At 36.7% G+C, this 25298-nt stretch overlaps 2 protein-coding genes across 2 annotated transcripts; both read left to right on the top strand.

Annotated features, from left to right (window-relative positions):
- Positions 1-323: 323 nt before the first annotated feature.
- On the top strand, positions 324-2270 carry LOC131598746 (chlorophyllase-1, chloroplastic-like). Its single transcript, XM_058871320.1, has 2 exons — positions 324-706; positions 1538-2270. The coding sequence occupies exons 1-2, from the start codon at positions 449-451 to the stop codon at positions 2207-2209; spliced, it is 930 nt and encodes a 309-aa protein (XP_058727303.1). The 5' UTR covers positions 324-448; the 3' UTR covers positions 2210-2270.
- Positions 2271-24466: 22196 nt separating this feature from the next.
- LOC131594377 (non-specific lipid-transfer protein 2) lies at positions 24467-25231 on the top strand. Its single transcript, XM_058866493.1, has one exon. The coding sequence runs from the start codon at positions 24561-24563 to the stop codon at positions 24837-24839; it is 279 nt and encodes a 92-aa protein (XP_058722476.1). The 5' UTR covers positions 24467-24560; the 3' UTR covers positions 24840-25231.
- The last annotated feature ends 67 nt before the right edge of the window (positions 25232-25298 follow it).

The following is a 25298-nucleotide window of genomic DNA, read 5'->3' as shown; positions in this document are numbered from 1 at the left end:
AAGTAGCCAAATGTTAATTAATTTTTTTTGGATTCTGGTGGAAAATACAAAGAATATTTAAGTGGCCTATTGACACTTCAGACTTGTCATCATCAACTTGTTTGTAATTTTGTATGGTTTCCTTCCATCCAAAGTGAGAAAGAGAGATTACAAACACAAAACAACAAAAGTAGAGACAAAATAATAAAAGCATACTTCATATAAAAAAAACCACACAATAATAGGATAACATTTTGTCATTTTTCTCAAAACAATTTTTCCCTAAAATGAGAAAATTTTAAATTATTTATCTAAAATACTACACATATATTCTCACACACGTTTATCTTACACACAAAAGAATCCAATGAATACTTCAAAAATATCCACACTACTTAGACTTTAAGTACACTTCATAAACAAATTAAAGTTTCATTATTTGGTGTGAGAATAGCATAGAGTGTTGAATATGGCATTGAGAGGCAAACCATTATTAGCCACCAACAACACCAACCTAGGCACAGATGTTTTCCAAGTTGGAGACATTAGTTGGAAGCAATTCAATGTTAAGACATCCCCAAAACCAGTGTTGGTGTTTGCACCAACCGCGGAAGGAACATATCCTGTCATATTGTTCTGCCATGGTTATGCCATTTCTAATAGATACTACTCTAAGCTATTAGGCCATATAGCTTCTCATGGATTCATTGTTGTTGCTCCTCAATTGGTATATATTTTCACTCTTATAACTTTTTCTCATTTATTTTATTTATGTTTTTCAGATATATTTTTATGTCCTTATCTATATTTAAGGTTTTAAATTATAGTTGCAATATTAATATTTTAGATTACTCTCCCCAATTACATAATATTTATTTTGGAAGTCCAGCATTTTTCGAAGGCGTTTAAGGAAAATTACCGCAAATGATATAAAATTTGACACATTTAAATCGTGATTAAAAAGGAGGTCATAAAATATTTGTCACAGTTAAACATAAAAAATTATTACTTCTATTTGATTTGTCACACTTAAATCGTAGTTAATTTGCTCAGATCTTTCAAAAATTAAGATGACTTTGTTAGGAAACAGATCCTCTAACTTTGGATTCTCTAACTTTCCTTAACTTTAGACATTTTACATGAGAGAGAAGTGAGAAAGAGATTAAAAAAAAAAGACAAGATGAGAGGAATTGCATTTTTTAGAAAGAGATAAAGTTCGATGATCCTCTTCCCATTATCTTATATTAATATTATAATTAAAATCTTATCTACAATTTATTAATTATGGTGTGACATATCTGACAAATATCTAAATCTTTTAAATATGTGCTCATAAGTTTAATATCTGATAGTTTAAAACATATGTTGAGAGATGTGAGTCGTCTATATTTTTCATCGAATTACATTGATAACATATTGTTGAGCCGACTTTACACACTTATGATATATAATGTATGTATGATAAATGTTTATTCAATAAAGAATTGATTAAGATGTTTATTCTAACACCACTCAATAGAATTTTCAGATTTTCTAACACATTTTTTTTCTTGTTTAGTTTACCTTGAACTTGCCTATGCTTGGAGTATGTGAAGTAAAATTTGCAGAAAAAGTTGCTAGTTGGATAGCCAAGGGACTTCAACCTAAGATCAATGAAAACATTCAACAAAATGTTAAAGCAAAATTGGACACATTGGTTCTTGCTGGCCATAGTAAAGGTGGAAAAACAGTTTTTGCCCTAGCAATAGATCAAGCAAAAACCAACCTCAAATTTTCAGCCCTAATTGGAATAGATCCAGTGGCAGGCCCAGGTAAGGGCATTCTAACGGGCCAGGCCCAATCCTTCAACATAAACATGCCCGTTCTGGTGATTGGAACTGGGCTCGGTCCAGAACCTTCTAATTGCTCTCCTGTATCATGTGCTCCTGAGGGGAGGAACCATGTGGAATTTTTCAATGAGAGTAAACCACCTTGTGCACATTTTGTGACTAAGGATTATGGTCATATGGATATGTTGGATGAAGACACACAAGGTTTAAGAAGTAGACTTTTGAAGTGTATGTGTAAGAATGGAATTGGGCCTAAGGATTTGATGATAAGGACTTTGGGTGGGTTAGTTGTTGCATTTTTGAAGGATTTTTTGTATAACCAAAAGAAAGATTTTCAAGCTATTTTGAATGATCCAAATCTTGCTCCTGCCAAGCTTGAAGACCCTGTTTTTTATCCATGATTTTGTAATTTATGTTTGGATTTATAAAGAAAGATTATGAAATGATCTTATTTTTATTTAATGATTTTCCTACAAGATAAAATGATCCATTTAGATTAATTTATTAGGATATCTTTTTTCATAATAGATTTAATAATCTTAGTATTGTTTAAGTCATTTTTCTTGTTTATTTGAGATTAGGTTTTTTCTCTCTTTGTAGTAGTGCATTAATCTTAAATAAACTTATTTTGTAGTAAATTGTAATTGCAACTCATTTTGACACATTAATCAGAGAATGATCAAAACATAAGACACTAATTCATACAAATTTCAATGTAGTTTATTTATACCATACGAACTGTCGGTACATTCTAAACCATACAATTTTTCGGAGTATTTTAGACATGCAAAATATTTAATATATTTTATGCGTACATGTTATACAATATGAACATGTAATTTTAAAATTATTTACACAATGTATTGTATAATCTGAATCTGTAAAACATATGTTTTTTTTCCATAAAATATGTATTAATAGAGATTATACAACCCGATATATAATTAACACAATATGTGCATCGTGATTGTATAATTTGTATGTGTAAAATGTAGTTTTCACGTTTAAAATACCATAACCAAAATATATTAACTAAAATAATCATAAAATTCAAGTTACGAACTAATCTCGTATATCAAGACCAAATATGTTAAAATTCAAAATATAAAACTTAAATTCCCTATTGCGCATCCGTTGTCATTATCATCTCATCAAGGCAAAAAGAAAAAGAAAAATTAAATGAGAGAGAATCCATTATTTTGGTGATTTTTCTATAGAAAACAAACTCATTTATTAAATGAAAAAGAGAGAGTACAAAGAAAATGTGTTACTGCATTTTCCATCCACACATAAATAACAACACTAATAATTAAGACTAACAAGCTATGGAAGGTACCAATCCAAAACTTTAATCCAATCAACCAACCTAAATTCTTCCGTAAGAGACAAATGAGTTTTGAAACCCCAATCTTTAAATCTATCCAGTTACGAATCATATCTTTAGCTTTAACACTAGCTTTATCACGCTCAAATCAATTATTCAGGTTTACAATATTGATTAATCTCACAACTTGTGGATAAAACAATTGTTGACTGAAAAGGGGAGTTTGATTTGCCACATCCCTAGTAAGATTCTTACTCAAAAACACATTTCTTTCATCCAAGCTTCTTTGAGGCATTTCATCAAATACCTTTAGCACAAACTTAAAACAACCTGAGCCTAATAACAACACACCCAATAAAACAAACCAAACAAAAAAATTGAATCCACAACAAACAAACAAACAAACACAATAAAAAAAAACTATTACATAAACACACACACATAAACACTGGGCTTCCTTCTCTTCCGGTGGTGGTGGCTCCGGTGGGGGACGTTTTCCATATTGATACCACTCTAGGCCATCAGTTGGTGGAGGTGATTTTGGGGTTGCAAGCGATTGATGGTTGATGCGGAGAGGAGGATGAGCTTGATGGATGTTGGAGGAAGAAATATGTATGGATCTAACATTGATGAAGGTTTCAAAGAAATGAAAAGAGAGGAGGAAAAACTTACAGTGGAGGAGAAACCTCCATTGAAGAGGAGATGGCCACCATAATGATGGTGAATAGGTCCCATGAGAGAGGAAGAGCCCCTACAAGAAGGGAGGTGACACCCATCAAAGTAGAGAAACCCTAAGTTTAGAGAGGGGGGAGCTTCTCTCTCTAAACATTATCATATTTATGCAAGCAGTGAATATTTTAGTGACATTAGTTGTTTCTTTTGACAGAGAAAGTAGGAAAAAAGAAAAGAAAAATTAAATGAGAGAGATTAGTTTATAGGTGAGAGAAAAAAAAATCATCTCCCGTCAACTCCATTTGACATAGTAGAAACAAGGCTAGGTGTGAAAATAAACTAATTTATTGGAGAACTTCTATTAACAATATTATTTCCCTAGTCTCAATTACGGGAAAAACAACAAAAGAAACTATTTCTTCATCTATGGAGAAATTTCGTATCTTTAAATCCTTTAAAATTCGGATTCACCCGCCTAAAGCCCCTAAGATTCGAGAAGTGTTTTGGACTCCTCCAGCCAATCCTTGGATTAAATGTAACAATTACGGGGCTGCTCTTGGTGCCCCTGGTTAGGCGGCTTGTGGTGGCATTTTTCGTAACTACTCTACTGATTTTCTGGGCTGCTTTGCTATAAATATTGGCACGTCTTTTGCTCTACAAGTTGAATTTATCGGGGCTATGACAGCAATAGAAATTTCTAAGCAAAATGGTTGGAATTACCTCTGGTTAAAAACTGGCTGGTGTGTAAAGCTTTTTCGAATCCCTCGATCGTCCCTTGAAAACTCAAGAACAGGTGGTAGAACTGCCTTATCATAGTTTCCAATATGAATTTTACAGTGTCGCACATCTACCGTGAAGACAATACCTGTGCTGACATAATTGTCAATATTGATATCTCTATCAACGGCAACCTTTCGTAGGACTCTATTCCGGATCCGATTAGACCTGACTTTGCTCGTAATTGTTAGAGTTTTCTTTCTTTTAATTTTTGTAATGGTTGAGGGTTTTTTTTTTTTTTGCTATATGTCCCCCTCTTTTTGTATCTCCTTTGATTAATACATATGCAAGTCATGCTCTTTGCTCACCTTTTGTTTAAAAAAAAAGACCAAAATTACCATGACTTTAACGCTTTAAAGTCACCCAAACCAATCTTCAATATTGACATATTGTAGAGGCCTTTTAACTATAACCCAACAACCTTTTTCATGTCTTCGAGATTGTAATCGACCCCGTGGTGTTTGAGTTGTTTAATTTCTTTTAGTTTTTATGTATATGACATATTTTAAATGTGTTGAGAAATTAAAAACCGTTGATTTTAATTCGCGTCTCAATATATCAAGTGTCTCTGATCTTGAAGGTATATTTAATTTACGGGACAGTGAGATACAATTTACTCTCTTTGGCATCCATTTATGAAAAGTTGCTGCATAAGCATGCCTAATTAATCCCAAATCTCTTATGTAATCATACATTAGTACACGCCTATGTTCTATTAAATTGCATATTTGTGGTCCACAAAATCACATTAGATTTGATAATTTATATATTGATCACCACTTGCAAAGTCTACAAAAGTTTTATAGAGTCCAGAATGTTGTTAGATTTCTCTTAATAGCCATTTTGATTAATTATTTAAAGCAGACCATCAATTACATGATTAAGTACAAGTAGTTAATGAAATTCACTTAATATCAAATTAATTGAAAGTACATGAATTTTTTGATTTTTTTTCTTTTTCGTACTTTGGTTTCTAAGGAAATGAGACCTTGATAATTTAGAATTTGTGCCGAAAGATCATGACACTGACCAATTATTGTGTCCACAAGAAATCAAACTCAATTTCTTCGAACCTTCGTTCTTTAATAGAAGTTCGTTTTCCGCTCGAGTCCTAGTCATTGGTTCATGAATTTGATTCTTTATTGGAACATTTTTTATTTTATTTTACATATATTAATTAATTCATATTTAATATAAGTATTTCATATTTATATGTGAGGTTATGATTGTTCAACACTCATACCTTGAAATTGGCTGATGTAAGCAATGATTATTAATAATGAATTATCAAGTGAACATGAAGATCTAAAGTTGAAGGTACCATAATTTAAAAGTTTCACACACTACATGATAGCAAGCACTTTATAATTGTTAAATCAAAATGCTACTACCACTTTAATTTTGACTTACAATTGGCCGAAATAATCAACTAAGTTTAATGATTATATGCGTGAATTCACACCAATTTGATCTCTCGTGTGCTTTTTAGCAAATGAATTATTGTATATGTGAGCTCATGATTATTATTACACGGCGTGCTTAATCAAAGTGTGCTATAACAAAGGTAGTTTTTCAATTTCCTTTATACAAAGTTTCTATTAGCCAACTCGGAGAATACTAATGAGTTAAAAAGGTTCATCTGAGAGATCTTAATACTATATATTTCATTCAAAATTTTAAGACAATGAGTCATCCACATCATAAAAATTTATTCATATTACAATTTCACTCTCGCTCCTCTACCGAGATTAATCAGAATTTTAATATTATTATTGAGAAATCATGGGAGCACCAGAAATATCAAAGAAGTAAACGTTCATTATCTAAGAGATTTTGATGTTGGGGGAGAATATGGAATCAAATGGTCTAAAAGGGGTGTTGTGAAAAACGATGTCAAGAACAAAATATAATAGGAATTAGGGAAGATAAGAAGAACATAAGAATTGGTTATAATTGTTATTCTTTTACTTTCTCTTAAAACAAGATTACAAGTTTACAAGAATAACAAATAACCTCTCTCACCCTAAATTAGGATTTGCAGCTTAGCAATGATGAGAGACTAGTATGCTATTTATAATAAAACCTAACATACTAACTAATGGGCTTTTTCCACAAGGCCCATTACACAAGCCAACTTAATAAACAAGCTAACTTAACAAATTAGGGTTTAAACACTAAAACCTAATTTAACATGCTAAGATCCCTAGCATCTTCGACACAAGCATGTGAACAACCTTCGACTTCATGCTTAATCATGTCGAACCAAGAAGCTACCCTTCGACCATACTAGAGTTCGATCCAATATCTCACAAATCTCCACTTTGGATCTAACTCTACAACATCAAGGGAACAAACTAGCTTTCTTCATGCAGCTTTATCAATTGCATACAGTGGAAAAACTTGTAACTCGGCAATGTCTTGGTGATCATATCAGCAGCATTGTCTTCAGTCGAAACCTTCAGCACTTGGACTTCTCCACGCTCGATTACTCTTCTAACGAAATGCAGCCTCACATCAATGTGCTTAGTTCGCTCATGATAGGCTGAATTCTTCGACAGGTGTATTGCACTTTGACTATCACATTTAACAGTGATACCTCGACCTTGAAGTTTCAGCTCCTTCGCAAAACCTTCAAGCCACAATGCTTCTTTCACGGCTTCAGTTAGAGCAATATACTCCGCTTCAGTGGTTGATAGAGCAACAACCTTCTGAAGTGTTGCTTTCCAACTAATTGTAGTGCCAAACATAGTGAAAACATATCCAGAAATAGATTTTCTGGAATCCATACAACCTGCATAATTAGAGTCGACATATCCTTCTATTACTGCTTTACTATCTTCACCCAAGGCTCCACCATAAATTAGGACTCTATTCAGAGACCCATTTATGTACCTTAAAATCCACTCCAATGCTTGCCAGTGAGCCTTTCCAGGGTTCGCCATGTACCTGCTTACAAGACTTACTGCATATGTTATGTCGAGTCTAGTACAGACCATAGCATACATCAAAGAACCAACAATATTAGCATATGGTATGCTATTCATATAGCCTCTTTCGACATCAGTATTGGGACACTGATCAATACTCGGCTTGAATTAAGGGTTTGTTGCAGTCACAACTGGCTTCGAATTCGACATACCAAACTTTTCGAGAATCTTCCATAGATATGCTTCTTGAGATAAGCATAACTTCGACTTCTTTCTATCTCTTCGAATGTCAATTCCAAGAATCCTGGAAGCAGCTCCCAGATCCTTCATATCGAACTCCTTATTGAGTTCATCCTTCACCCTCATCACATCTTCAACATTGTTGCTTGCTATGAGAATATCATCCACATAAAGCAACAAAATAACAAATGAATTACCAGGTCGAAATCTGAAGTAAACGCAGTGGTCGAACTGACTTCTAATGAAACTTATGCGTGCCATGAACTAGTCAAATCTCCTATTCCGCTGCCGAGGAGATTGTTTCAGCCCATACAAAGATCTTTTTAGCTTGCACACATAATCTTCCTTCCCCTTTTCGACATACCCTTCAGGTTGCCTCATCAGGATCGTTTCATCTAGATCACCATACAAGAACGCAGTCTTCACATTCATCTGTTCCAGTTCAAGGTTAAACTGTGCCACCATGGCAAGCAACATTCGAATGGACCTATGCTTCACAACAGGAGAAAACACATCATTGAAGTCGACACCTTCTTTCTGAGTGAAACCCCTTGCAGCTAACCTTGCCTTGTATCTTTTCGACGTCACTCCTTCAATTCCTTCCTTAACTTTGAAAATCCATTTACAGCTGACTAGCCTTGCCCCAGCAGGTTTCTTGATCAGTTCCCAAGTGTGATTATCATGAAGAGATTTCATCTCATCATCCATGGCATTCATCCATTCAGTCTTATTTTGACTCCTCATTACTTCCTTGTAGGCTCTAGGTTCTTCGTCTAGAACCTCACTTGCAGAGATTAAGGCATAAGCTATAAGATCTGCATACCCAAGTCTATGAGGTGGCTTGATGGTTCTTATCGACCTATCTCTTGACAATAGGTAGTCATCGACAGTTTCCTCAACATCTTCTGCTTTTTCTTCGACTTCATCAGGGATATGCAATTCAGCATCAACATGCTCCAGCTCAACAGGAATCTCTACATGTTCCGGCTCTTCGTCAGATGTTTCTGTACTTTGACCAACATCATCAGTTTTCTTAAAAGCCATTTGTAATACGGTGAACTGACTTTATTTAAAATGTGCGGATAGCTAGAGTCGCCACCGACTTTTATTTTATCCAATTAGAAAGGCTAAAAGAACAGGAAAGACCTTTGAAAAATATTTTGAGTTCGGGGGGTAAGTTATACAAAGGGAAGGTGTAAGGCACCCTTTGCATCCATGGTTATCCATGGGCTCTTAATTGCTTAGCTCACTTTGAAAATGTTTGAATTGTTTGAAAAGCGGAGTGTGAATAGTAAAAACTTTGAAGAAGAACTTTAGCTTGTAAATAAGCGTAGTCTTTTTGAATTTGACTTTTGGAAAAGAGTGGGAAAAAAGTTTGAATTTGAATTTTGAATTGAGCAAGCAATTAAAATCTACCTACCCTAAGTTTGAAAAATCGTTCTTTTAGCTTTTCAAGGCGAAAGGGTCTATCCATACCATAAGAGAGTAGGAAGCCTTTCAATTGGATGTTTAAGGGTCATCGAGAATAATCGTTCGCCATAAGACTGTCCCATGCCATAAAGAGGGCAGGTAGTCTAAGGGAAGGATATAATAGTCATTTAATATTTGCAGGCATCATGCGAGGATACCTTAGCAATTGGGACAATTATTCTTTATAAGGCAACCTCGAGGGAGTTTCAATAACTTTGAAGGCAACATTGCTTTAGGTATCCTCGGAATCGAGGGAGTTTGACTATTTAGCATACTTAGAGGCAACAAGGCAAAAATATAAGGCAACAGGCAACAAGAAGGGTTACCCTAAAGGTGTGTGGGTGCACAATCATGTGGTTAACTTCGATGACATTTATCTTGTAATTAGGTGATCTACGTTCAATTCATAGTTATCACTCCCTAAATTACTAACCACGCAATTAAAATAAAATAAAGGCAGACATAAAATTTCCTACGCTATTACAATAAACACCTGCGGGAAAAGGGGAATAAAAACAGAAAATAAGAGAGATGAACAATTAATTTAATTATCTTGAGCCTCGATCTTCCTCGAACCCTTGATTGACTCTGAACATCTTTTGTTTGGTAGGGCGTGTAACACCCCTTACTAACCCCGCGGCAATTTTTAAACAATTATTCAGAGTACATGAAATAAGGGTGCCACAATTCATAATAAACAAACATCATTCAGTCATGTCATGCATTCACTGAGGTAATCATCATAAATTAAAACGTTTCATGTTCACACAACGGAAATTTATCAAAAACGGACTAAGTTTAACATCTTTAAAACTTATCCTTCAAAACATCAAAACATAACTAGAGTCATAATCATAAACTCTAAACAATCGCGTCCCCAGTGTTACAACTATCAGAGCATGACACCTGACGCTACTAAACTACTAACTCATGAGCTAATCCTCACCGAGTCGAACAGCCGCTATCCTCAATCTGAAAATGACAACATGTAAGGGTGAGTCTCATCATAATTAACAAATGTTATAAGGTTATAAAGCAATAACACATTACAGTTGTATCATTCACCCAATTGTTTCATAAACAGACATTCAAAACAATCAAACAACAATCAACACATCATCAACATTTACAACACTGGAATGCATCCAATCATGTTATAAATTATGCATATGTATGAACTGACACTATGCATGTGGTACCAACATCATCAAATGGGGATAACCCATGACCGATCCAACATCATCCAAGATACGGCCCTGCCAGCACAGATTCCACACAATGGGAATCATGCCCTTCACTGATCCAACACACCCTTATGGATACAGTATCATCAATGAACATGAATGAATGCAACATATACAACATACTTATACCATCATCATCATCAATCATCAACATCAACATCATCATCCAAGTATGTTCATATATATTAACATCATTCAATCACAATTCCATCATCATCATATACAAAACATACACGTATTTGCATCAATCATCATACTCAATTAGAATAGCATACATGCATTTTCATCATTCCAAAAACCAATCAATCATCATCACATAGATTAGTCTATAAGGTTCGTTTAGCTCGAAACGGCACATCAAACGGACCAACAGTTAAAAAGTAATGCATCTTTGAACTTTCAAAAATGTCTCAAAACACCAACAGCACGCGGCGCCATCACCAATTCGCGGCGCGAACTGAGCGTTCCAAGAATCCTTGGCTCTCTTCCAAGCTGTTCGCGGCGCAAACATCTGCACGCGGCACGAAGCGAGAAAAAGTTACGCCTTCGCGGCGCGAACCCTATGCACGCGGCGCGACCTGAGCGTATCACAACTTATTGGCATTCAGCCCACCTGTTCGCGGCGCCAACCCTATGCACGCGGCGCCAACCGGCGATTTCAGAAACCCCAACCTGCAGAAAACAGCATTCCATACATTCCAAACTCATCCAATTCATACCAGTACGAACCTAGGGAAATCGAATGCACAAACAACACAAATTACATCTCATAATACACCATTTACACATCAATTGAGACCATAACAACGCAGACATCATAGATTCAAACATAGAGATCAAACATCATACAATTTGACTCAATCCCTAAACCTATCATATGACTCAATCGAACCGAATTCCACATCTATTCAGTATTATCAACCCCTAACCCAATAATAGATGATAATTAGACAAGTCCCCCCTTACCTTAGCCAAATTCTTGAATTGGTTCCTCTTCCTCTTTGGTTCTCCCTTTACGTTCTTCAGTTCCTCTTCTCACAGCTTCTGGTTTTCACGTTCTAATTTTTCCCTTCTCCTCTTGTTTTCCTTTATTTTATGAAAAACATAAAATTAGAAATGGGCTCTTACTCAATTACACCTCCACTTTACTAATTCCACCGCATGGCCCAATGACTTAACATTTTATTATTTTTCCACATAATTCAACAAAATGTTAATTTCCCATAATTAATTTAAAACTTGATTAAATTAATTAAATAAGAATTTTCGGGATGTTACAACTCTCCCCCACTAAAGAGTTTTCGTCCTCGGTGACGTTTCCATCAGCTGGTCCTCCCCAAGCTACTCTGACTAAAGCTATTTCCTTGCCCCGCAATTGCTTCAGTCTTCTATCTTCAATCCTCATAGGTAACGTTTCAATCGTTAAGTTGTCTTTAACCTGCACATCATCCACTTGGATCACGTGGGACGGATCCGAAATGTATTTCCTCAATTGAGACACATGAAATACATCATGCAAGTTGGCAAGCATTGGCGGTAACGCAATACGATATGCCACTTCTCCCACTCTTTCTGAAATTTGGAATGGTCCAATAAAACGCGGAGTCAACTTCTTTGACTTCAAAGCTCGACCAATACCCGTCATAGGAGTAACCTTCATAAACACATGATCTCCCTCTTGAAACTCAAGTGTCTTCCTCCTTTTATCATAATAACTCTTTTGACGACTCTGAGAAGCTTTCATCTTCTCTTGAATCATCTTAATCTTCTCCGTAGTCTGTTGTACAATTTCTGGTCCAATCACAGCACTCTCACCAGCTTCGTACCAACACAATGGAGTTCTACATCTCCTACCATACAATGCCTCAAATGGAGCCATACCTATACTCGAATGAAAACTGTTGTTGTAGGTAAATTCAATCAAAGGCAGATAACTATCCCAAGAACCTCCTTTTTCTAACACACAAGCACGTAACAAGTCTTCTAACGACTGAATTGTCCTCTCAGTCTATCCGTCCGTCTGCGGATGATAAGCAGAACTCAGTCTCAGCTTAGTACCCAAAGCTTGCTGCAAACCTTCCCAGAACTTAGACGTAAATCTCGGATCTCTGTCTGACACGATACTCGAAGGAATACCATGTAGACTAACTATCTTCTCAATATACAATTGAGCCAGCTTTTCCATCAGATAATCCATTCTTACCGATATGAAATGTGCAGACTTTGTCAACCTGTCTACCACGACCCAAATAGCTTCACAATTCTTAACAGTTCTCGGCAAACCCGAAACAAAATCCATTGATATGCTATCCCATTTCCACTCAGGAATAAACATCGGTTGCATAAATCCAGATGGCTTCTGATGTTCAACCTTTGACTTCTGACAAGTCAAACAGGAATACACAAACTCAGCAATTTCTTTCTTCATTCCAGGCCACCAAAATAGCTTTCTCAAATCATGATACATCTTGGTAGCACCAGGATGAATACTTAATCCACTACGGTGTCCTTCTTCTAAAATATTTCTTCGGAGTTCAGCAACATCAGGAACATAAACTCTGTCTCCAAACCTCAGTATACCATTCTCGTCAACTCTGAATTCACCGCTCTTGCCTTGGTTAATCAAAGTCAACTTATCGACTAATTCGACATCAGCCTTCTGGCCCTCTCTGATCTCTTCAAGAATACCACTGGTCAGCTTCAGCATTCCCAACTTAACACTAGTAGGAGTACCTTCACATACCAAACTCAAGTCTCTGAATTGTTCAATCAAATCCAATTCCTTCACCATTAGCATAGACATATGCAAAGTCTTCCTACTTAAAGCATCAGCAACTACGTTTGCCTTACCCGGATGGTAATTCAAACTAAAATCATAGTCTTTAAGGAATTCTAACCACCTTCTCTGCCTCATATTCAGTTCTTTCTGGTCAAAGAGATATTTCAGACTCTTATGATCACTGAACACTTCAAATCTCGACCCATACAAATAATGTCGCCACAACTTCAAGACAAAAACCACCGCTGCCAACTCCAATTCATGAGTCGGATAATTCCGTTCATGCACTTTGAGTTGTCTCGACGCGTACGCGACCACTTGTTGGTTCTGCATCAGTACACCACCTAAACCCATCAACGAAGCATCACAATAAACCACAAATGATTCTGTCGGATTCGGCAAAATCAAAATAGGAGCACTAGTCAACCTCTTCTTCAGCTCTTGGAATCCTTCCTCGCATTTTACATCCCAAATAAAAGCCTGACCCTTTCTGGTTAATTTAGTTAACGGCAATGCTAACTTTGAAAATCCTTCAATGAACTTCCTGTAATAACCTGCAAGACCAAGAAAACTACGAATCTCTGACACTGACTTCGGCGCTTCCCACTGAGATACAGCCTCTATCTTAGTAGGATCGACAGCAATACCATTCTTAGAAATTACATGTCCAAGAAAACTGACCTCTTCTAACCAAAATTCACACTTCGACAGTTTGGAAAAAAGTTGCTTCTCTATTAACAACTCCAACACAATTCTGAGATGTTCTGCATGTTCTTCCTCACTCTTAGAATATATTAGGATATCATCTATAAACACCACCACGAACTTATCGAGATAAGGATGAGATATCCTATTCATATACTCCATAACTACACCAGGTGCGTTAGTAACTCCAAACGGCATTACCGAATACTCATAATGTCCATACCTTATTCTGAAAGCGGTCTTCTGAATATCATCGTCTTTCACACGAATCTGGTGATACCCAGACCTCAGATCAATTTTTCTAAACACACTCGCTCCAACCAACTGATCCATCAAATCATCAATCCTCGGCAAGGGATACCGATTCTTGATAGTAACCTTGTTCAATTATCTGTAATCCACACACAACCTCATTGAACCCTCCTTCTTCTTCACTAGCAACACAGGTGCACCCCACGGAGAAACGCTAGGACGAATGAACTTCTTCTCAAGTAATTCTTCCAACTGCTTCTTCAGTTCAGTCAACTCAGACGGTGACATACGATACGGTGCCATTGACACTGGGCTAGTTCCCAGAATTAAATCAATAGAAAACTCCACTTCTCTTTCCGGTGGTAATTCATTCACATCTTCTAGAAAAACTTCTGGAAATTCACACACCACAGGTAATTCGCTACTCGCCACTTTTTCTTTCACATTCAGCAATGCGAACAACATAAACACTGTTGCACCATCCTTGATAGCTTCATCCACTTGTCTAGCCGTCATCTCCAGATCATCAGAATGAACTCCTTCAGGAAAGATTACCGTCTTCGAAAAACAGTTGATGTGAACACGGTTAAATTCTAACCAGTTCATCCCCAGGATTACATCGAGTTGTTTCAACGGAAGGCACACTAAGTCCATTCCGAATTCTCTACCAAAAATGTCAACCGGACAATTCAAGCATGCGGACGAAGTAGTTACTGAACCCGACGCTGGAGTATCAATAACCATACTTCCATTTATTTCAGATATTTCCAAATTCAACCTCTTAGCACAATCCAAAGAAATAAAAGAATGAGTTGCTCCAGTATCAATAATCGCAACTAAAGGTGTGCCATGAATAAAACGCGTACCTTTAATTAGTCTATCCTCCGGAGTGGTTTCTGATCCAGACAAAGCAAAGACCTTTCCTCCAGCTTGGTTCTTCTTCGGTTTAGGACACTGTGGGCTAATGTGACCCTCTTCACCACAATTGTAACAAGTCACAATCTTCTTCTTACAATCAGCGGCAACATGACCCACTTCTTCACACTTGAAGCACTTCTTCTGATTCAGCTTGCACTCATTCCTACGGTGCCCGACCTCACCACAGTTATAGCACCTGACAAAAGCACTAGAGTCTCCCCCACAAGGCTTCTTCCAACCACCAGTCTTTGGATTACCTCTACCATATGGCTTACCTTTATCCATAGGCTTCTTCCCTTTTCTGTCAACTAACTCGCGAGAGTGAGATGACTTCAGCTTGAGATTATCTTCCTCGAAGATCCTACTACAGTCCACCAAGTCTACAAACCTCCGGATTCTCTGATATCTGATACCCTGCTTAATCTCATCACGGAGACCTTTCTCGAACTTGATGCATTTCGAGAATTCACTAGCTTCATCGTTGTTGTAGTGAACGTAGTACTTCGCCAACTCAACGAACTTCGAAGCATACTCTGGTACTGTCATGCTACCTTGGACTAGTTCCAGAAATTCAATTTCCTTTCGACCTCTTACGTCTTCAGGAAAGTACCTTCTCAAAAATTCCCTCTTGAACACAGCCCAAGAAATAGCCACACCATCAGCTTCCAGTTCAGTCCTGGTAGTCATCCACCAGTCGTCAGCTTCTTCAGACAACATGTGAGTGCCATATCTCACCTTCAGATCTTCAGCACAATCGATGACTCTGAAGATTCTCTCGATCTCCTTAAGCCACTTCTGAGCACCTTCAGGATCATGCGTGCCCTTGAACAATGGAGGATTGTTCCTCTGAAAACTGTTCAGCTGCCTGTCAGCACCAATCGCAGCTCCATTGGCATTTCCTCCCAGCACACCAGCAATCATGCCCAGAGCCTCAGCAATAGCATCGTCGTTTCTTCCTCCTCTTCCAGCCATTGTTCTGCTTAAATCACAACCAATTTAATCAGAACAGAAGTATCGACAGTTAACTCTTACTAGTCGCATACACAGGAAACAAAACTGACACTAAGACTCTGGTCATAACGACCGACTATGCTCTGATACCACTACTGTAACACCCTTTACTAACCCCGCGGCAATTTTTAAACAATTATTCAGAGTACATGAAATAAGGGTGCCACAATTCATAATAAACAAACATCATTCAGTCATGTCATGCATTCACTGAGGTAATCATCATAAATTAAAATGTTTCATGTTCACACAGCGGAAATATATCAAAAACGGACTAAGTTTAACATCTTTAAAACTTATCCTTCAAAACATCAAAACATAACTAGAGTCATAATCATAAACTCTAAACAATCGCGTCCCCAGTGTTACAACTATCAGAGCATGACACCTGACGCTACTAAACTACTGACTCATGAGCTAATCCTCACCGAGTCTAACAGCCGCTATCCTCAATCTGAAAATGACAACATGTAAGGGTGAGTCTCATCATAATTAACAAATGTTATAAGGTTATAAAGCAATAACACATCACAGTTGTATCATTCACCCAATTGTTTCATAAACAGACATTCAAAACAATCAAACAACAATCAACACATCATCAACATTTACAACACTGGAATGCATCCAATCATGTTATAAATTATGCATATGTATGAACTGACACTATGCATGTGGTACCAACATCATCAAATGGGGATAACCCATGACCGATCCAACATCATCCAAGATACGGCCCTGCCAGCACAGATTCCACACAATGGGAATCATGCCCTTCACTGATCCAACACACCCTTATGGATACAGTATCATCAATGAACATGAATGAATGCAACATATACAACATACTTATACCATCATCATCATCAATCATCAACATCATCATCATCATCCAAGTATGTTCATATATCTTAACATCATTCAATCACAATTCCATCATCATCATATACAAAATATACACGTATTTGCATCAATCATCATACTCAATTAGAATAGCATACATGCATTTTCATCATTCCAAAAACCAATCAATCATCATCACATAGACTAGTCTATTGAGAAATCATGGGAGCACCAGAAATATCAAAGAACTAAACGTTCATTATCTAAGAAATTTTGATGTTGGGGGAGAATATGGAATCAAATGGTCTAAAAGGGGTGTTGTGAAAAACGATGTCAAGAACAAAATATAATAGGAATTAGGGAAGATAAGAAGAACACGAGAATTGGTTATAACTGCTATTATTTTACTTTCTCTTAAAACAAGATTACAAGTTTACAAGAATAACAAATAACCTCTCTCACCCTAAATTAGGATCTGCAGCTTAGCAATGATGAGAGACTAGTATGCTATTTATAATAAAACCTAACATACTAACTAATGGGCTTTTTCCACAAGGCCTATTACACAAGCCAACTTAATAAACAAGCTAACTTAACAAATTAGGGTTTAAACACTAAAACCTAATTTAACATGCTAACAGCCCTAGCATCTTCGACACAAGCATGCGAACAACCTTCGACTTCATGCTTAATCCTATCGAACCAAGAAGCTACCCTTCGACCATACTAGAGTTCGATCCAATATCTCACAAATCTCCACTTTGGATCTAACTCTACAACATCAAGGGAACAAACTAGCTTTCTTCATGCAGCTTTATCAATTGCATACAGTGGAAAAACTTGTAACTCGGCAATGTCTTGGTGATCATATCAGCAGCATTGTCTTCAGTCGAAACCTTCAGCACTTGGACTTCTCCACGCTCGATTACTCCTCTGACGAAATGCAGTCTCACATCAATGTGCTTAGTTCGCTCATGATAGGCTGAATTCTTCGACAAGTGTATTGCACTTTGACTATCACATTTAACAGTGATACCTCGACCTTGAAGTTTCAGCTCCTTCGCAAAACCTTCAAGCCATAATGCTTCTTTCACAGCTTCAGTTAGGGCAATATACTCCGCTTCAGTGGTTGATAGAGCAACAACCTTTTGAAGTGTTGCTTTCCAACTAATTGCAGTGCCAAACATAGTGAAAACATATCCAAAAATAGATTTTCTGGAATCCATACAACCTGCATAATCAGAGTCGACATATCCTTCTATTACTACTTTACTATCTTCACCCAAGGCTCCACCATAAATTAGGACTCTATTCAGAGACCCATTTATGTACCTTAAAATCCACTTTTATGCTTGCCAGTGAGCCTTTCTAGGGTTCGCCATGTATTTGCTTACAAGACTTACTGCATATGCTATGTCGGGTCTAGTACAGACCATAGCATACATCAAAGAACCAACTATATTAGCATATGGTATGCTATTCATATAGGCTCTTTCGAAATCAGTACTGGGACACTGATCAATACTCAGCTTGAATTGAGGGTTTCTTGGAGTCACAACTGGCTTCGAATTCGACATACCAAACTTTTCGAGAATCTTCCTTAGATATGCTTCTTGAGATAAGCATAACTTCGACTTCTTTCTATCTCTTCGAATGTCAATTCCAAGAATCCTGGAAGCAGCTCCCAGATCCTTCATATCGAACTCCTTATTGAGTTCAGCCTTCACCCTCATCAAATCTTCAACATTGTTGCTTGCTATGAGAATATCATCCACATAAAGCAACAAAATAACAAATGAATTACCAGGTCGAAATCTGAAGTAAACGCAGTGGTCGAACTGACTTCTAATGAAACTTATGCGTGCCATGAACTAGTCAAATCTCCTATTCCGCTGCCGAGGAGATTGTTTCAGCCCATACAAAGATCTCTTTAGCTTGCACACATAATCTTCCTTCCCCTTTTCGACATACCCTTCAGGTTGCCTCATCAGGATCGTTTCATCTAGATCACCATACAAGAACGCAATCTTCACATTCATTTGTTCCAGTTCAAGGTTGAACTGTGCCACCATGGCAAGCAACATTCGAATGGACCTATGCTTCACAACAGGAGAAAACACATCATTGAAGTCGACACCTTCTTTCTGAGTGAAACCCCTTGCAACTAACCTTGCCTTGTATCTTTTCGACGTCAGTCCTTCAATTCCTTCCTTACCTTTGAAAATCCATTTGCAGCTGACTAGCCTTGCCCCAGCAGGTTTCATGATCAGTTACCAAGTGTGATTATTATGAAGAGATTTCATCTCATCATCCATGGCCTTTAGCCATTCAGTCTTATTTCGAATCCTCATAACTTCCTTGTAGTCTCTAGGTTCTTCGTCTAGAACCTCACTTGCAGAGATTAAGGCATAAGCTATAAGATCTGCATACCCAAGTCTCTGAGGTGGCTTGATGGTTCTTATCGACCTATATCTTGATAATAGGTAGTCATCGACAGTTTCCTCAACATCTTATGCTTCTTCTTCGACTTCATCAGGGATATGCAATTCAGCATCAACATGCTCCACCTCAACAGGAATCTCTACCTGTTCCAGCTCTTCGTCAGATGTTTCTGTACTTCGACCAACATCATCAGTTTTCTTAAAATCCATTTCAGCTTCATTGAAAACTACATCTCGATTGGTGATACACCTCTTATGACCTGGCTCTAGGCACCATAACCTATAAGCTTTGACTCCTTCAGGGTATCCCATGAACATGCATTTTAGAGCTCTAGGTTCGACCTTGTCTTGCCTAATGTGAGCATAGGCTACGAAGCCAAATACTCTCAGTTTGTCGAGATCTGGTGGATGTCCCGACCAAATTTCTTCAGGTGTCTTCATATCTAACGCTGTCGAAGGACATCTGTTTATCAGATATGTTGCTGTCGAAACAGCCTCAGCCCAAAACACCTTCTTTAACCCCGCACTAGTCAACATGCATCTGACTCTCTCCAAAATAGTTCGATTAAACCTTTCAGCCAAACCATTTTGTTGTGGAGTACCTGCAGTAATTTTGTGCCTTGCAATACCAGAGGCAGCACAAAAACTGTCGAATGCCTCATTGCAAAATTCAAGGCCATTGTCGGTTCTCAACCTCTTGACCTTTTTGCCAGTCTGATTTTCGACTAGAGTCTTCCAACTTTTGAAATTCTCAAAAGTTTCATCCTTAGTCTTCTGGATGAATACCCATAACTTCCTGGAATAATCATCTACTATGGATAGGAAATACCTCGCTTCAGAATGTGATGCACGCCTTGCAGGCCCCCAAAGATCAGCATGGATGTAATCAAGGGATCCATGTGTTCTTTGTTTGCCTTTGTTGAACTTCACTCTGCAAGATTTTCCAAGTACACAGGGTTCACAAAACTTCAGCTTTTCGACTTTGTCTCCACCAAGCAGATTTTGTTTCCCTAATTCGACTAGACCCCTTTCATTGACATGGCCCAATATCATGAGCCAGATTTCTGTCTTCGACAAAGGTTTCGTGGATGCAACATTTGTCGAACCACTTACAACTTCAGCCTCAAGGGTATACAAGCCTTGTTTCTTCACGCCTCTCAAGACTTCCTTCGAACCCTTCATGACTCTTAGGATACTTTTCTCTCCTTGGAAAACATATCCTTTCTTGTCGAATTCACCAAGAGAAAGTAGATTTATCTTCAAATCAGGAACATACCTGACTTCAGTCAACAACCTTATTGACTCATCATGGAGTTTGAACCTCACAGATCCAACACCTGCAATCTTGCAAGCCTTGTTGTTTCCCAATAATACTGATCCACCATCTTGATCACATAATTCCTCGAATAAGTCTTTGTTTGGAGTCATGTGCCAAGTGCAACCTGAATCCATAATCCACTCTCTTCTCGAGTCACTGCTTGAAACCACAAGAACATCAGATGATTCGAAATCATCTTGAACAATGGCTGCATTGCCATTATCCTTACCTCTATGATCTTTCAGGCGTTCAGGGTTAACCTTTCTTGTGTGACCCTCCTTCTTACAATGATAGCATCGAATGTCAGATGTTTCGCCACTGTAAGACTTCGACTGGCTTTTGCCCTTCTTCCTGTCAAACTTACCATCCTTTCATAAGAGTTTTCCTTTAACGGCCAAACCTTCACCAACAGTCGAAGGTTTATGCTCCTTTCGTTCGTTCAGGTCCTTTGAATATAGGGCTGATTGAACTTCTTCAAAGGTTAGGGACTCCCTTCCATACAAGAGAGTTTCTTTGAAGTGAGCATGTGATCGAGGCAAAGCGCACAATAGTAACAACAGCGCTTGATCTTCATCATCGATCTTCACATCAATATTTTCAAGATCAAGAATCAGCTTGTTGAACTATCCAACTGCTCAGCCAACACTTTGTCTTCAATCATCTTGAATGAATACAAAGCCTGCTTTAGATAGAGTTGATTTACCAGCGATTTGGTCATATACAACCTTTCAAGTTTCGCCCATAACCCTGATGTCGTCGTCTCCTTTGATACTTGTCGTAGAACCTTATCACCAAGGCTCAACAGAATTGCGTTGTGTGCTTTCTCGATCATAGTTGTCTTCTCCGCTGTCGTTAATGCAACATTCATGGATGCCTCTCCCTTCAACGCTTCCAAACAACCCTGCTGAACCAGTAGGGCTTTCATCTTCAAGCGCCACAGACCGAAATCATTCACTCCGGTGAACTTTTCAATCTCATACTTTGTTGAAGGCATCTTCTCCACGCTCACCGCTCCAATTTGTTGTGAAAAACGATGTCAAGAACAAAACATAATAGGAATTAGGGAAGATAAGAAGAACACAAGAATTGATTATAACTGCTATTCTTTTACTTTCTCTTAAAACAAGATTACAAGTTTACAAGAATAACAAATAACCTCTCTCACCCTAAATTAGGATTTGCAGCTTAGCAATGATGAGAGACTAGTATGCTATTTATAATAAAACCTAACATACTAACTAATGGGCTTTTTCCACAAGGCCCATTACACAAGCCAACTTAATAAACAAGTTAACTTAACAAATTAGGGTTTAAACACTAAAACCTAATTTAACATGCTAATAACCCAAGTATCTTCGACACAAGCATGTGAACAACCTTCGACTCCATGCTTAATCCTGTCGAACCAAGAAGCTACCCTTCGATCATACTAGAGTTCGATCCAATATCTCACAAGGGGAATTGAGTATACCTTAAAAATTAGACTGGTTTTAAATATTGCTTTCAAAAATTAGAGTTTGAAATAGTTTTGAATGACATAAGATTTTCCTACAAAATTTTATATTCCTTTAGAAGAAACCAATTGCATTCTTAATCAGATAAACAAAATAGATGATAGACGAAATAGTACTAATACAATCAATATATCGATTGAGTCAAACTCTATTTACACGAGTTGTGTAAAGCGATCTTTTCAATTGAGTAAGAAATCAAACATTACAATTTCTCATATATAATCTAAAAAGAAAAACTTTCAGAATCTCAATTTAACAAAACCTAAAACTTATTAACGAAATCGCTATCAATATGATAAACTATAATATCATGGGGGGATATGGAAGGGGAGAGAAGAAGAAGAATATTGTACATCAGGTGTATTGTGGTTTGATCATTCGTCTTCGTTATCGTTATGTCTACAATAACCAATATTCTAGGATCACAAGAGAGGTAGACGCCACATCTCAACCCAAAACCTTAAGGTGTTAGGTAAATGGGTCATCTCTCTTATAAATCTAATATTTCATTCATTCATAGGCAATGTGGGACTTCAACCACTCACTCTTGCGGGACTACGGGCGCAGGTCGGCCCGTTTTGCCACCCCTAACCAATATTAATTGTAACAAATTTTTTGATTGAAAATGCCCCGTCAAACCAGCTCAGTTGATAGCTGTGCAAGGACATCAGTGGCAGGGTCGCGATTTCGAACTCGTGACATTCTACTTGTTCACTTTTAAATGGTAAATCTCAGTCATCAAGATACTTGATTAAAAAAAAAACTTCAACTAAAAATTTCTCTGAATTGGATTGCTACTTCTTTAAAACAATATACTATTGCTCTCATATACTCAATTGTTTGTACACACAATTTAGCACCCTGCTTTGTGATGATGGCCAGTGATTTACCAATTTCCCAGTGCGTGTTATTATGTTCATCATCATAATAAACCATGTGTGTGCCTTTATAATAAAAAAGTCATATATATGCAAACGAAATATTCACAGCAACATCACCGAAAGGTGTCCCAGTTGAAATATGGTGGATCCCATTACATACCTTGATGCACGGTAATAGACATTCCAAACGGATGGGAACATAACTTGAAAAATATAAAATGGTCATATGTTCATATACATTTGGATTAAAATGATAGAGATCTCTTTTAATTTAATCTGAAATTCTGATTTTAGACTCCGTCCTTAGCATTAATATATATAGCAATATCAGTTTAGTTTTTGTATTATTGATATTCTAAAATAATCTTAAAATTATACAATTTTATTAAATTTATTCTTCAATTTAATTGAAAGAACTTTGCCGCCTATTATAATCCTCTATAACTCGAAAAATTAGGTTATGAGCAATTCGGGTACACGGTTTATATTTTGTATATCGTATCAATTTAAATTCGGACTCCATTCTAAATATCTATGTATAGACTTATCAATTTAGTCTTTGTATTATTGATATTTTAAAATAATATCTAAAATTACACAATTTTATTAAATTTGTCATTCAATTTGAATGACAGATTTTTGTCATCTATTATAATTCTCATTGATGGAAGAATCACTTTTAGGCTGTGTTTGGATTGGCAGTAGATAGAATTGATTCTAACAAAATTGAATTTGGTAGAATTGATTTTATCCAAATTGAGTTTAATATAATTGATTTATGTTTGAATAGTTGAATAATAAATTGCAGTGTAAAAATCATCGAGAATCAGGCAGAAGCTACAAATTTTAGCTTCATGTAGAATCAATTCTAGAGATAGAATCAATTTTGTTTTCGCCTAACAAAACATCTTAAAATTATCCAGAATCAATTCTACATTTCTAAAATTGTTTTATCGTCTTTTCAAAAATCAAACCAAACATGCACTTAGACAATTCAGATACCCGATTTATATGTTTATATGTTGTATACCGTTTCAATCTAGTCTTCATATTATTTATATTTTAAAATAATTACTAAAATTACACAATTATACAATTTTAGTTAAACTTGTGCCTCAATTTGCATAAGGTATATTATAGTAAACCTAATTAACATTGTATAATTTTAAAGATTATTTTAAAATATGGATGATACAATTTCAAAGATTAAATTGAATATTAACTTACTCTCAAAGTCTCATTGTGTGACATATTTCAAAGAGGTGGGGGCATAAGTGCAATATGTCATCACTATTTTATTCTTGTTTTCCACTAATCTCACACTATAAATTGAGAGCAAACTTAATCCAAAATGCAACAATACATACTCTCATTCCAACACTTATCATCATACTCAAAACACAAAATCCTAGTCTTCCTATATTGAAAAGAAAAAAATGAAAACAGCACAGATTGCTATTTGCACCTTCCTTTTGCTGCTTTTGGTTAATGTTGAAGTGTCAATGGCAGTAACATGCAGTCCAGTGCAACTTAGCTCATGTGTGAGTGCAATCACTTCTTCAACTCCTCCATCTAAACTATGCTGCTCCAAGATAAAGGAACAAAGACCTTGCCTTTGCCAATACCTCAAGAATCCTAATCTTAGGAAGTTTGTTAACACTCCTAATGCAAGGAAAGTTGCTAACACTTGTGGAACTCCCTTCCCAAGGTGCTAAATGTTTAAAGAGTTAGTCCATTGAGAGTTCAGACTATAAAATAATTTCATATTTTGTGTGGTTTGATGTCTATATGTTTTAAAGTGTGACACAGATACTATACTTCAGATTGAATGTGTTTGGTGTTTGGTCAGATATCGACACGACACCGACATTCAATTATTTATGTTTTCCCATATTATTATTTATGTCTATGTATTAGTCGTGTCTAATGTCAATGTTTGAGTGTGCTTGAATGTTTCAGAAGTAAAAGTATAAGTTTTATTGAATGTAATTTCGTTCACCTCTTTGATGTGGTCTCATATCACATTAGTTGTTGCGAAAATATGTATTTATAATTCAAAGCAATATTGTAGATAATGCTTTCTTCTTAACAACACTCTCTTTCTCAATGTTTAATACTGCTCTAGTTAAGGTTAGACTTTGGCATGAACTTGTTTGGGAAATTCACTCATGAGA

Source organism: Vicia villosa, linkage group LG4, assembly GCF_029867415.1.
Source record: "Vicia villosa cultivar HV-30 ecotype Madison, WI linkage group LG4, Vvil1.0, whole genome shotgun sequence".
NCBI lineage: Eukaryota > Viridiplantae > Streptophyta > Magnoliopsida > Fabales > Fabaceae > Vicia > Vicia villosa.
This window is presented reverse-complemented; position numbering and strand designations above follow the sequence as displayed.

What these genes read in the sequence shown, in the direction of transcription:
- LOC131594377 (XM_058866493.1), top strand. Translation starts at nt 24,561, where the DNA reads ATGAAAACAGCACAGATTGCTATTTGCACCTTCCTTTTGCTGCTTTTG.
- LOC131598746 (XM_058871320.1), top strand. Translation starts at nt 449, where the DNA reads ATGGCATTGAGAGGCAAACCATTATTAGCCACCAACAACACCAACCTA. An exon ending in TTGTTGTTGCTCCTCAATTG is followed by an intron (nt 707 to 1,537) that starts GTATATATTTTC and finishes TTTCTTGTTTAG; the next exon opens with TTTACCTTGAACTTGCCTAT.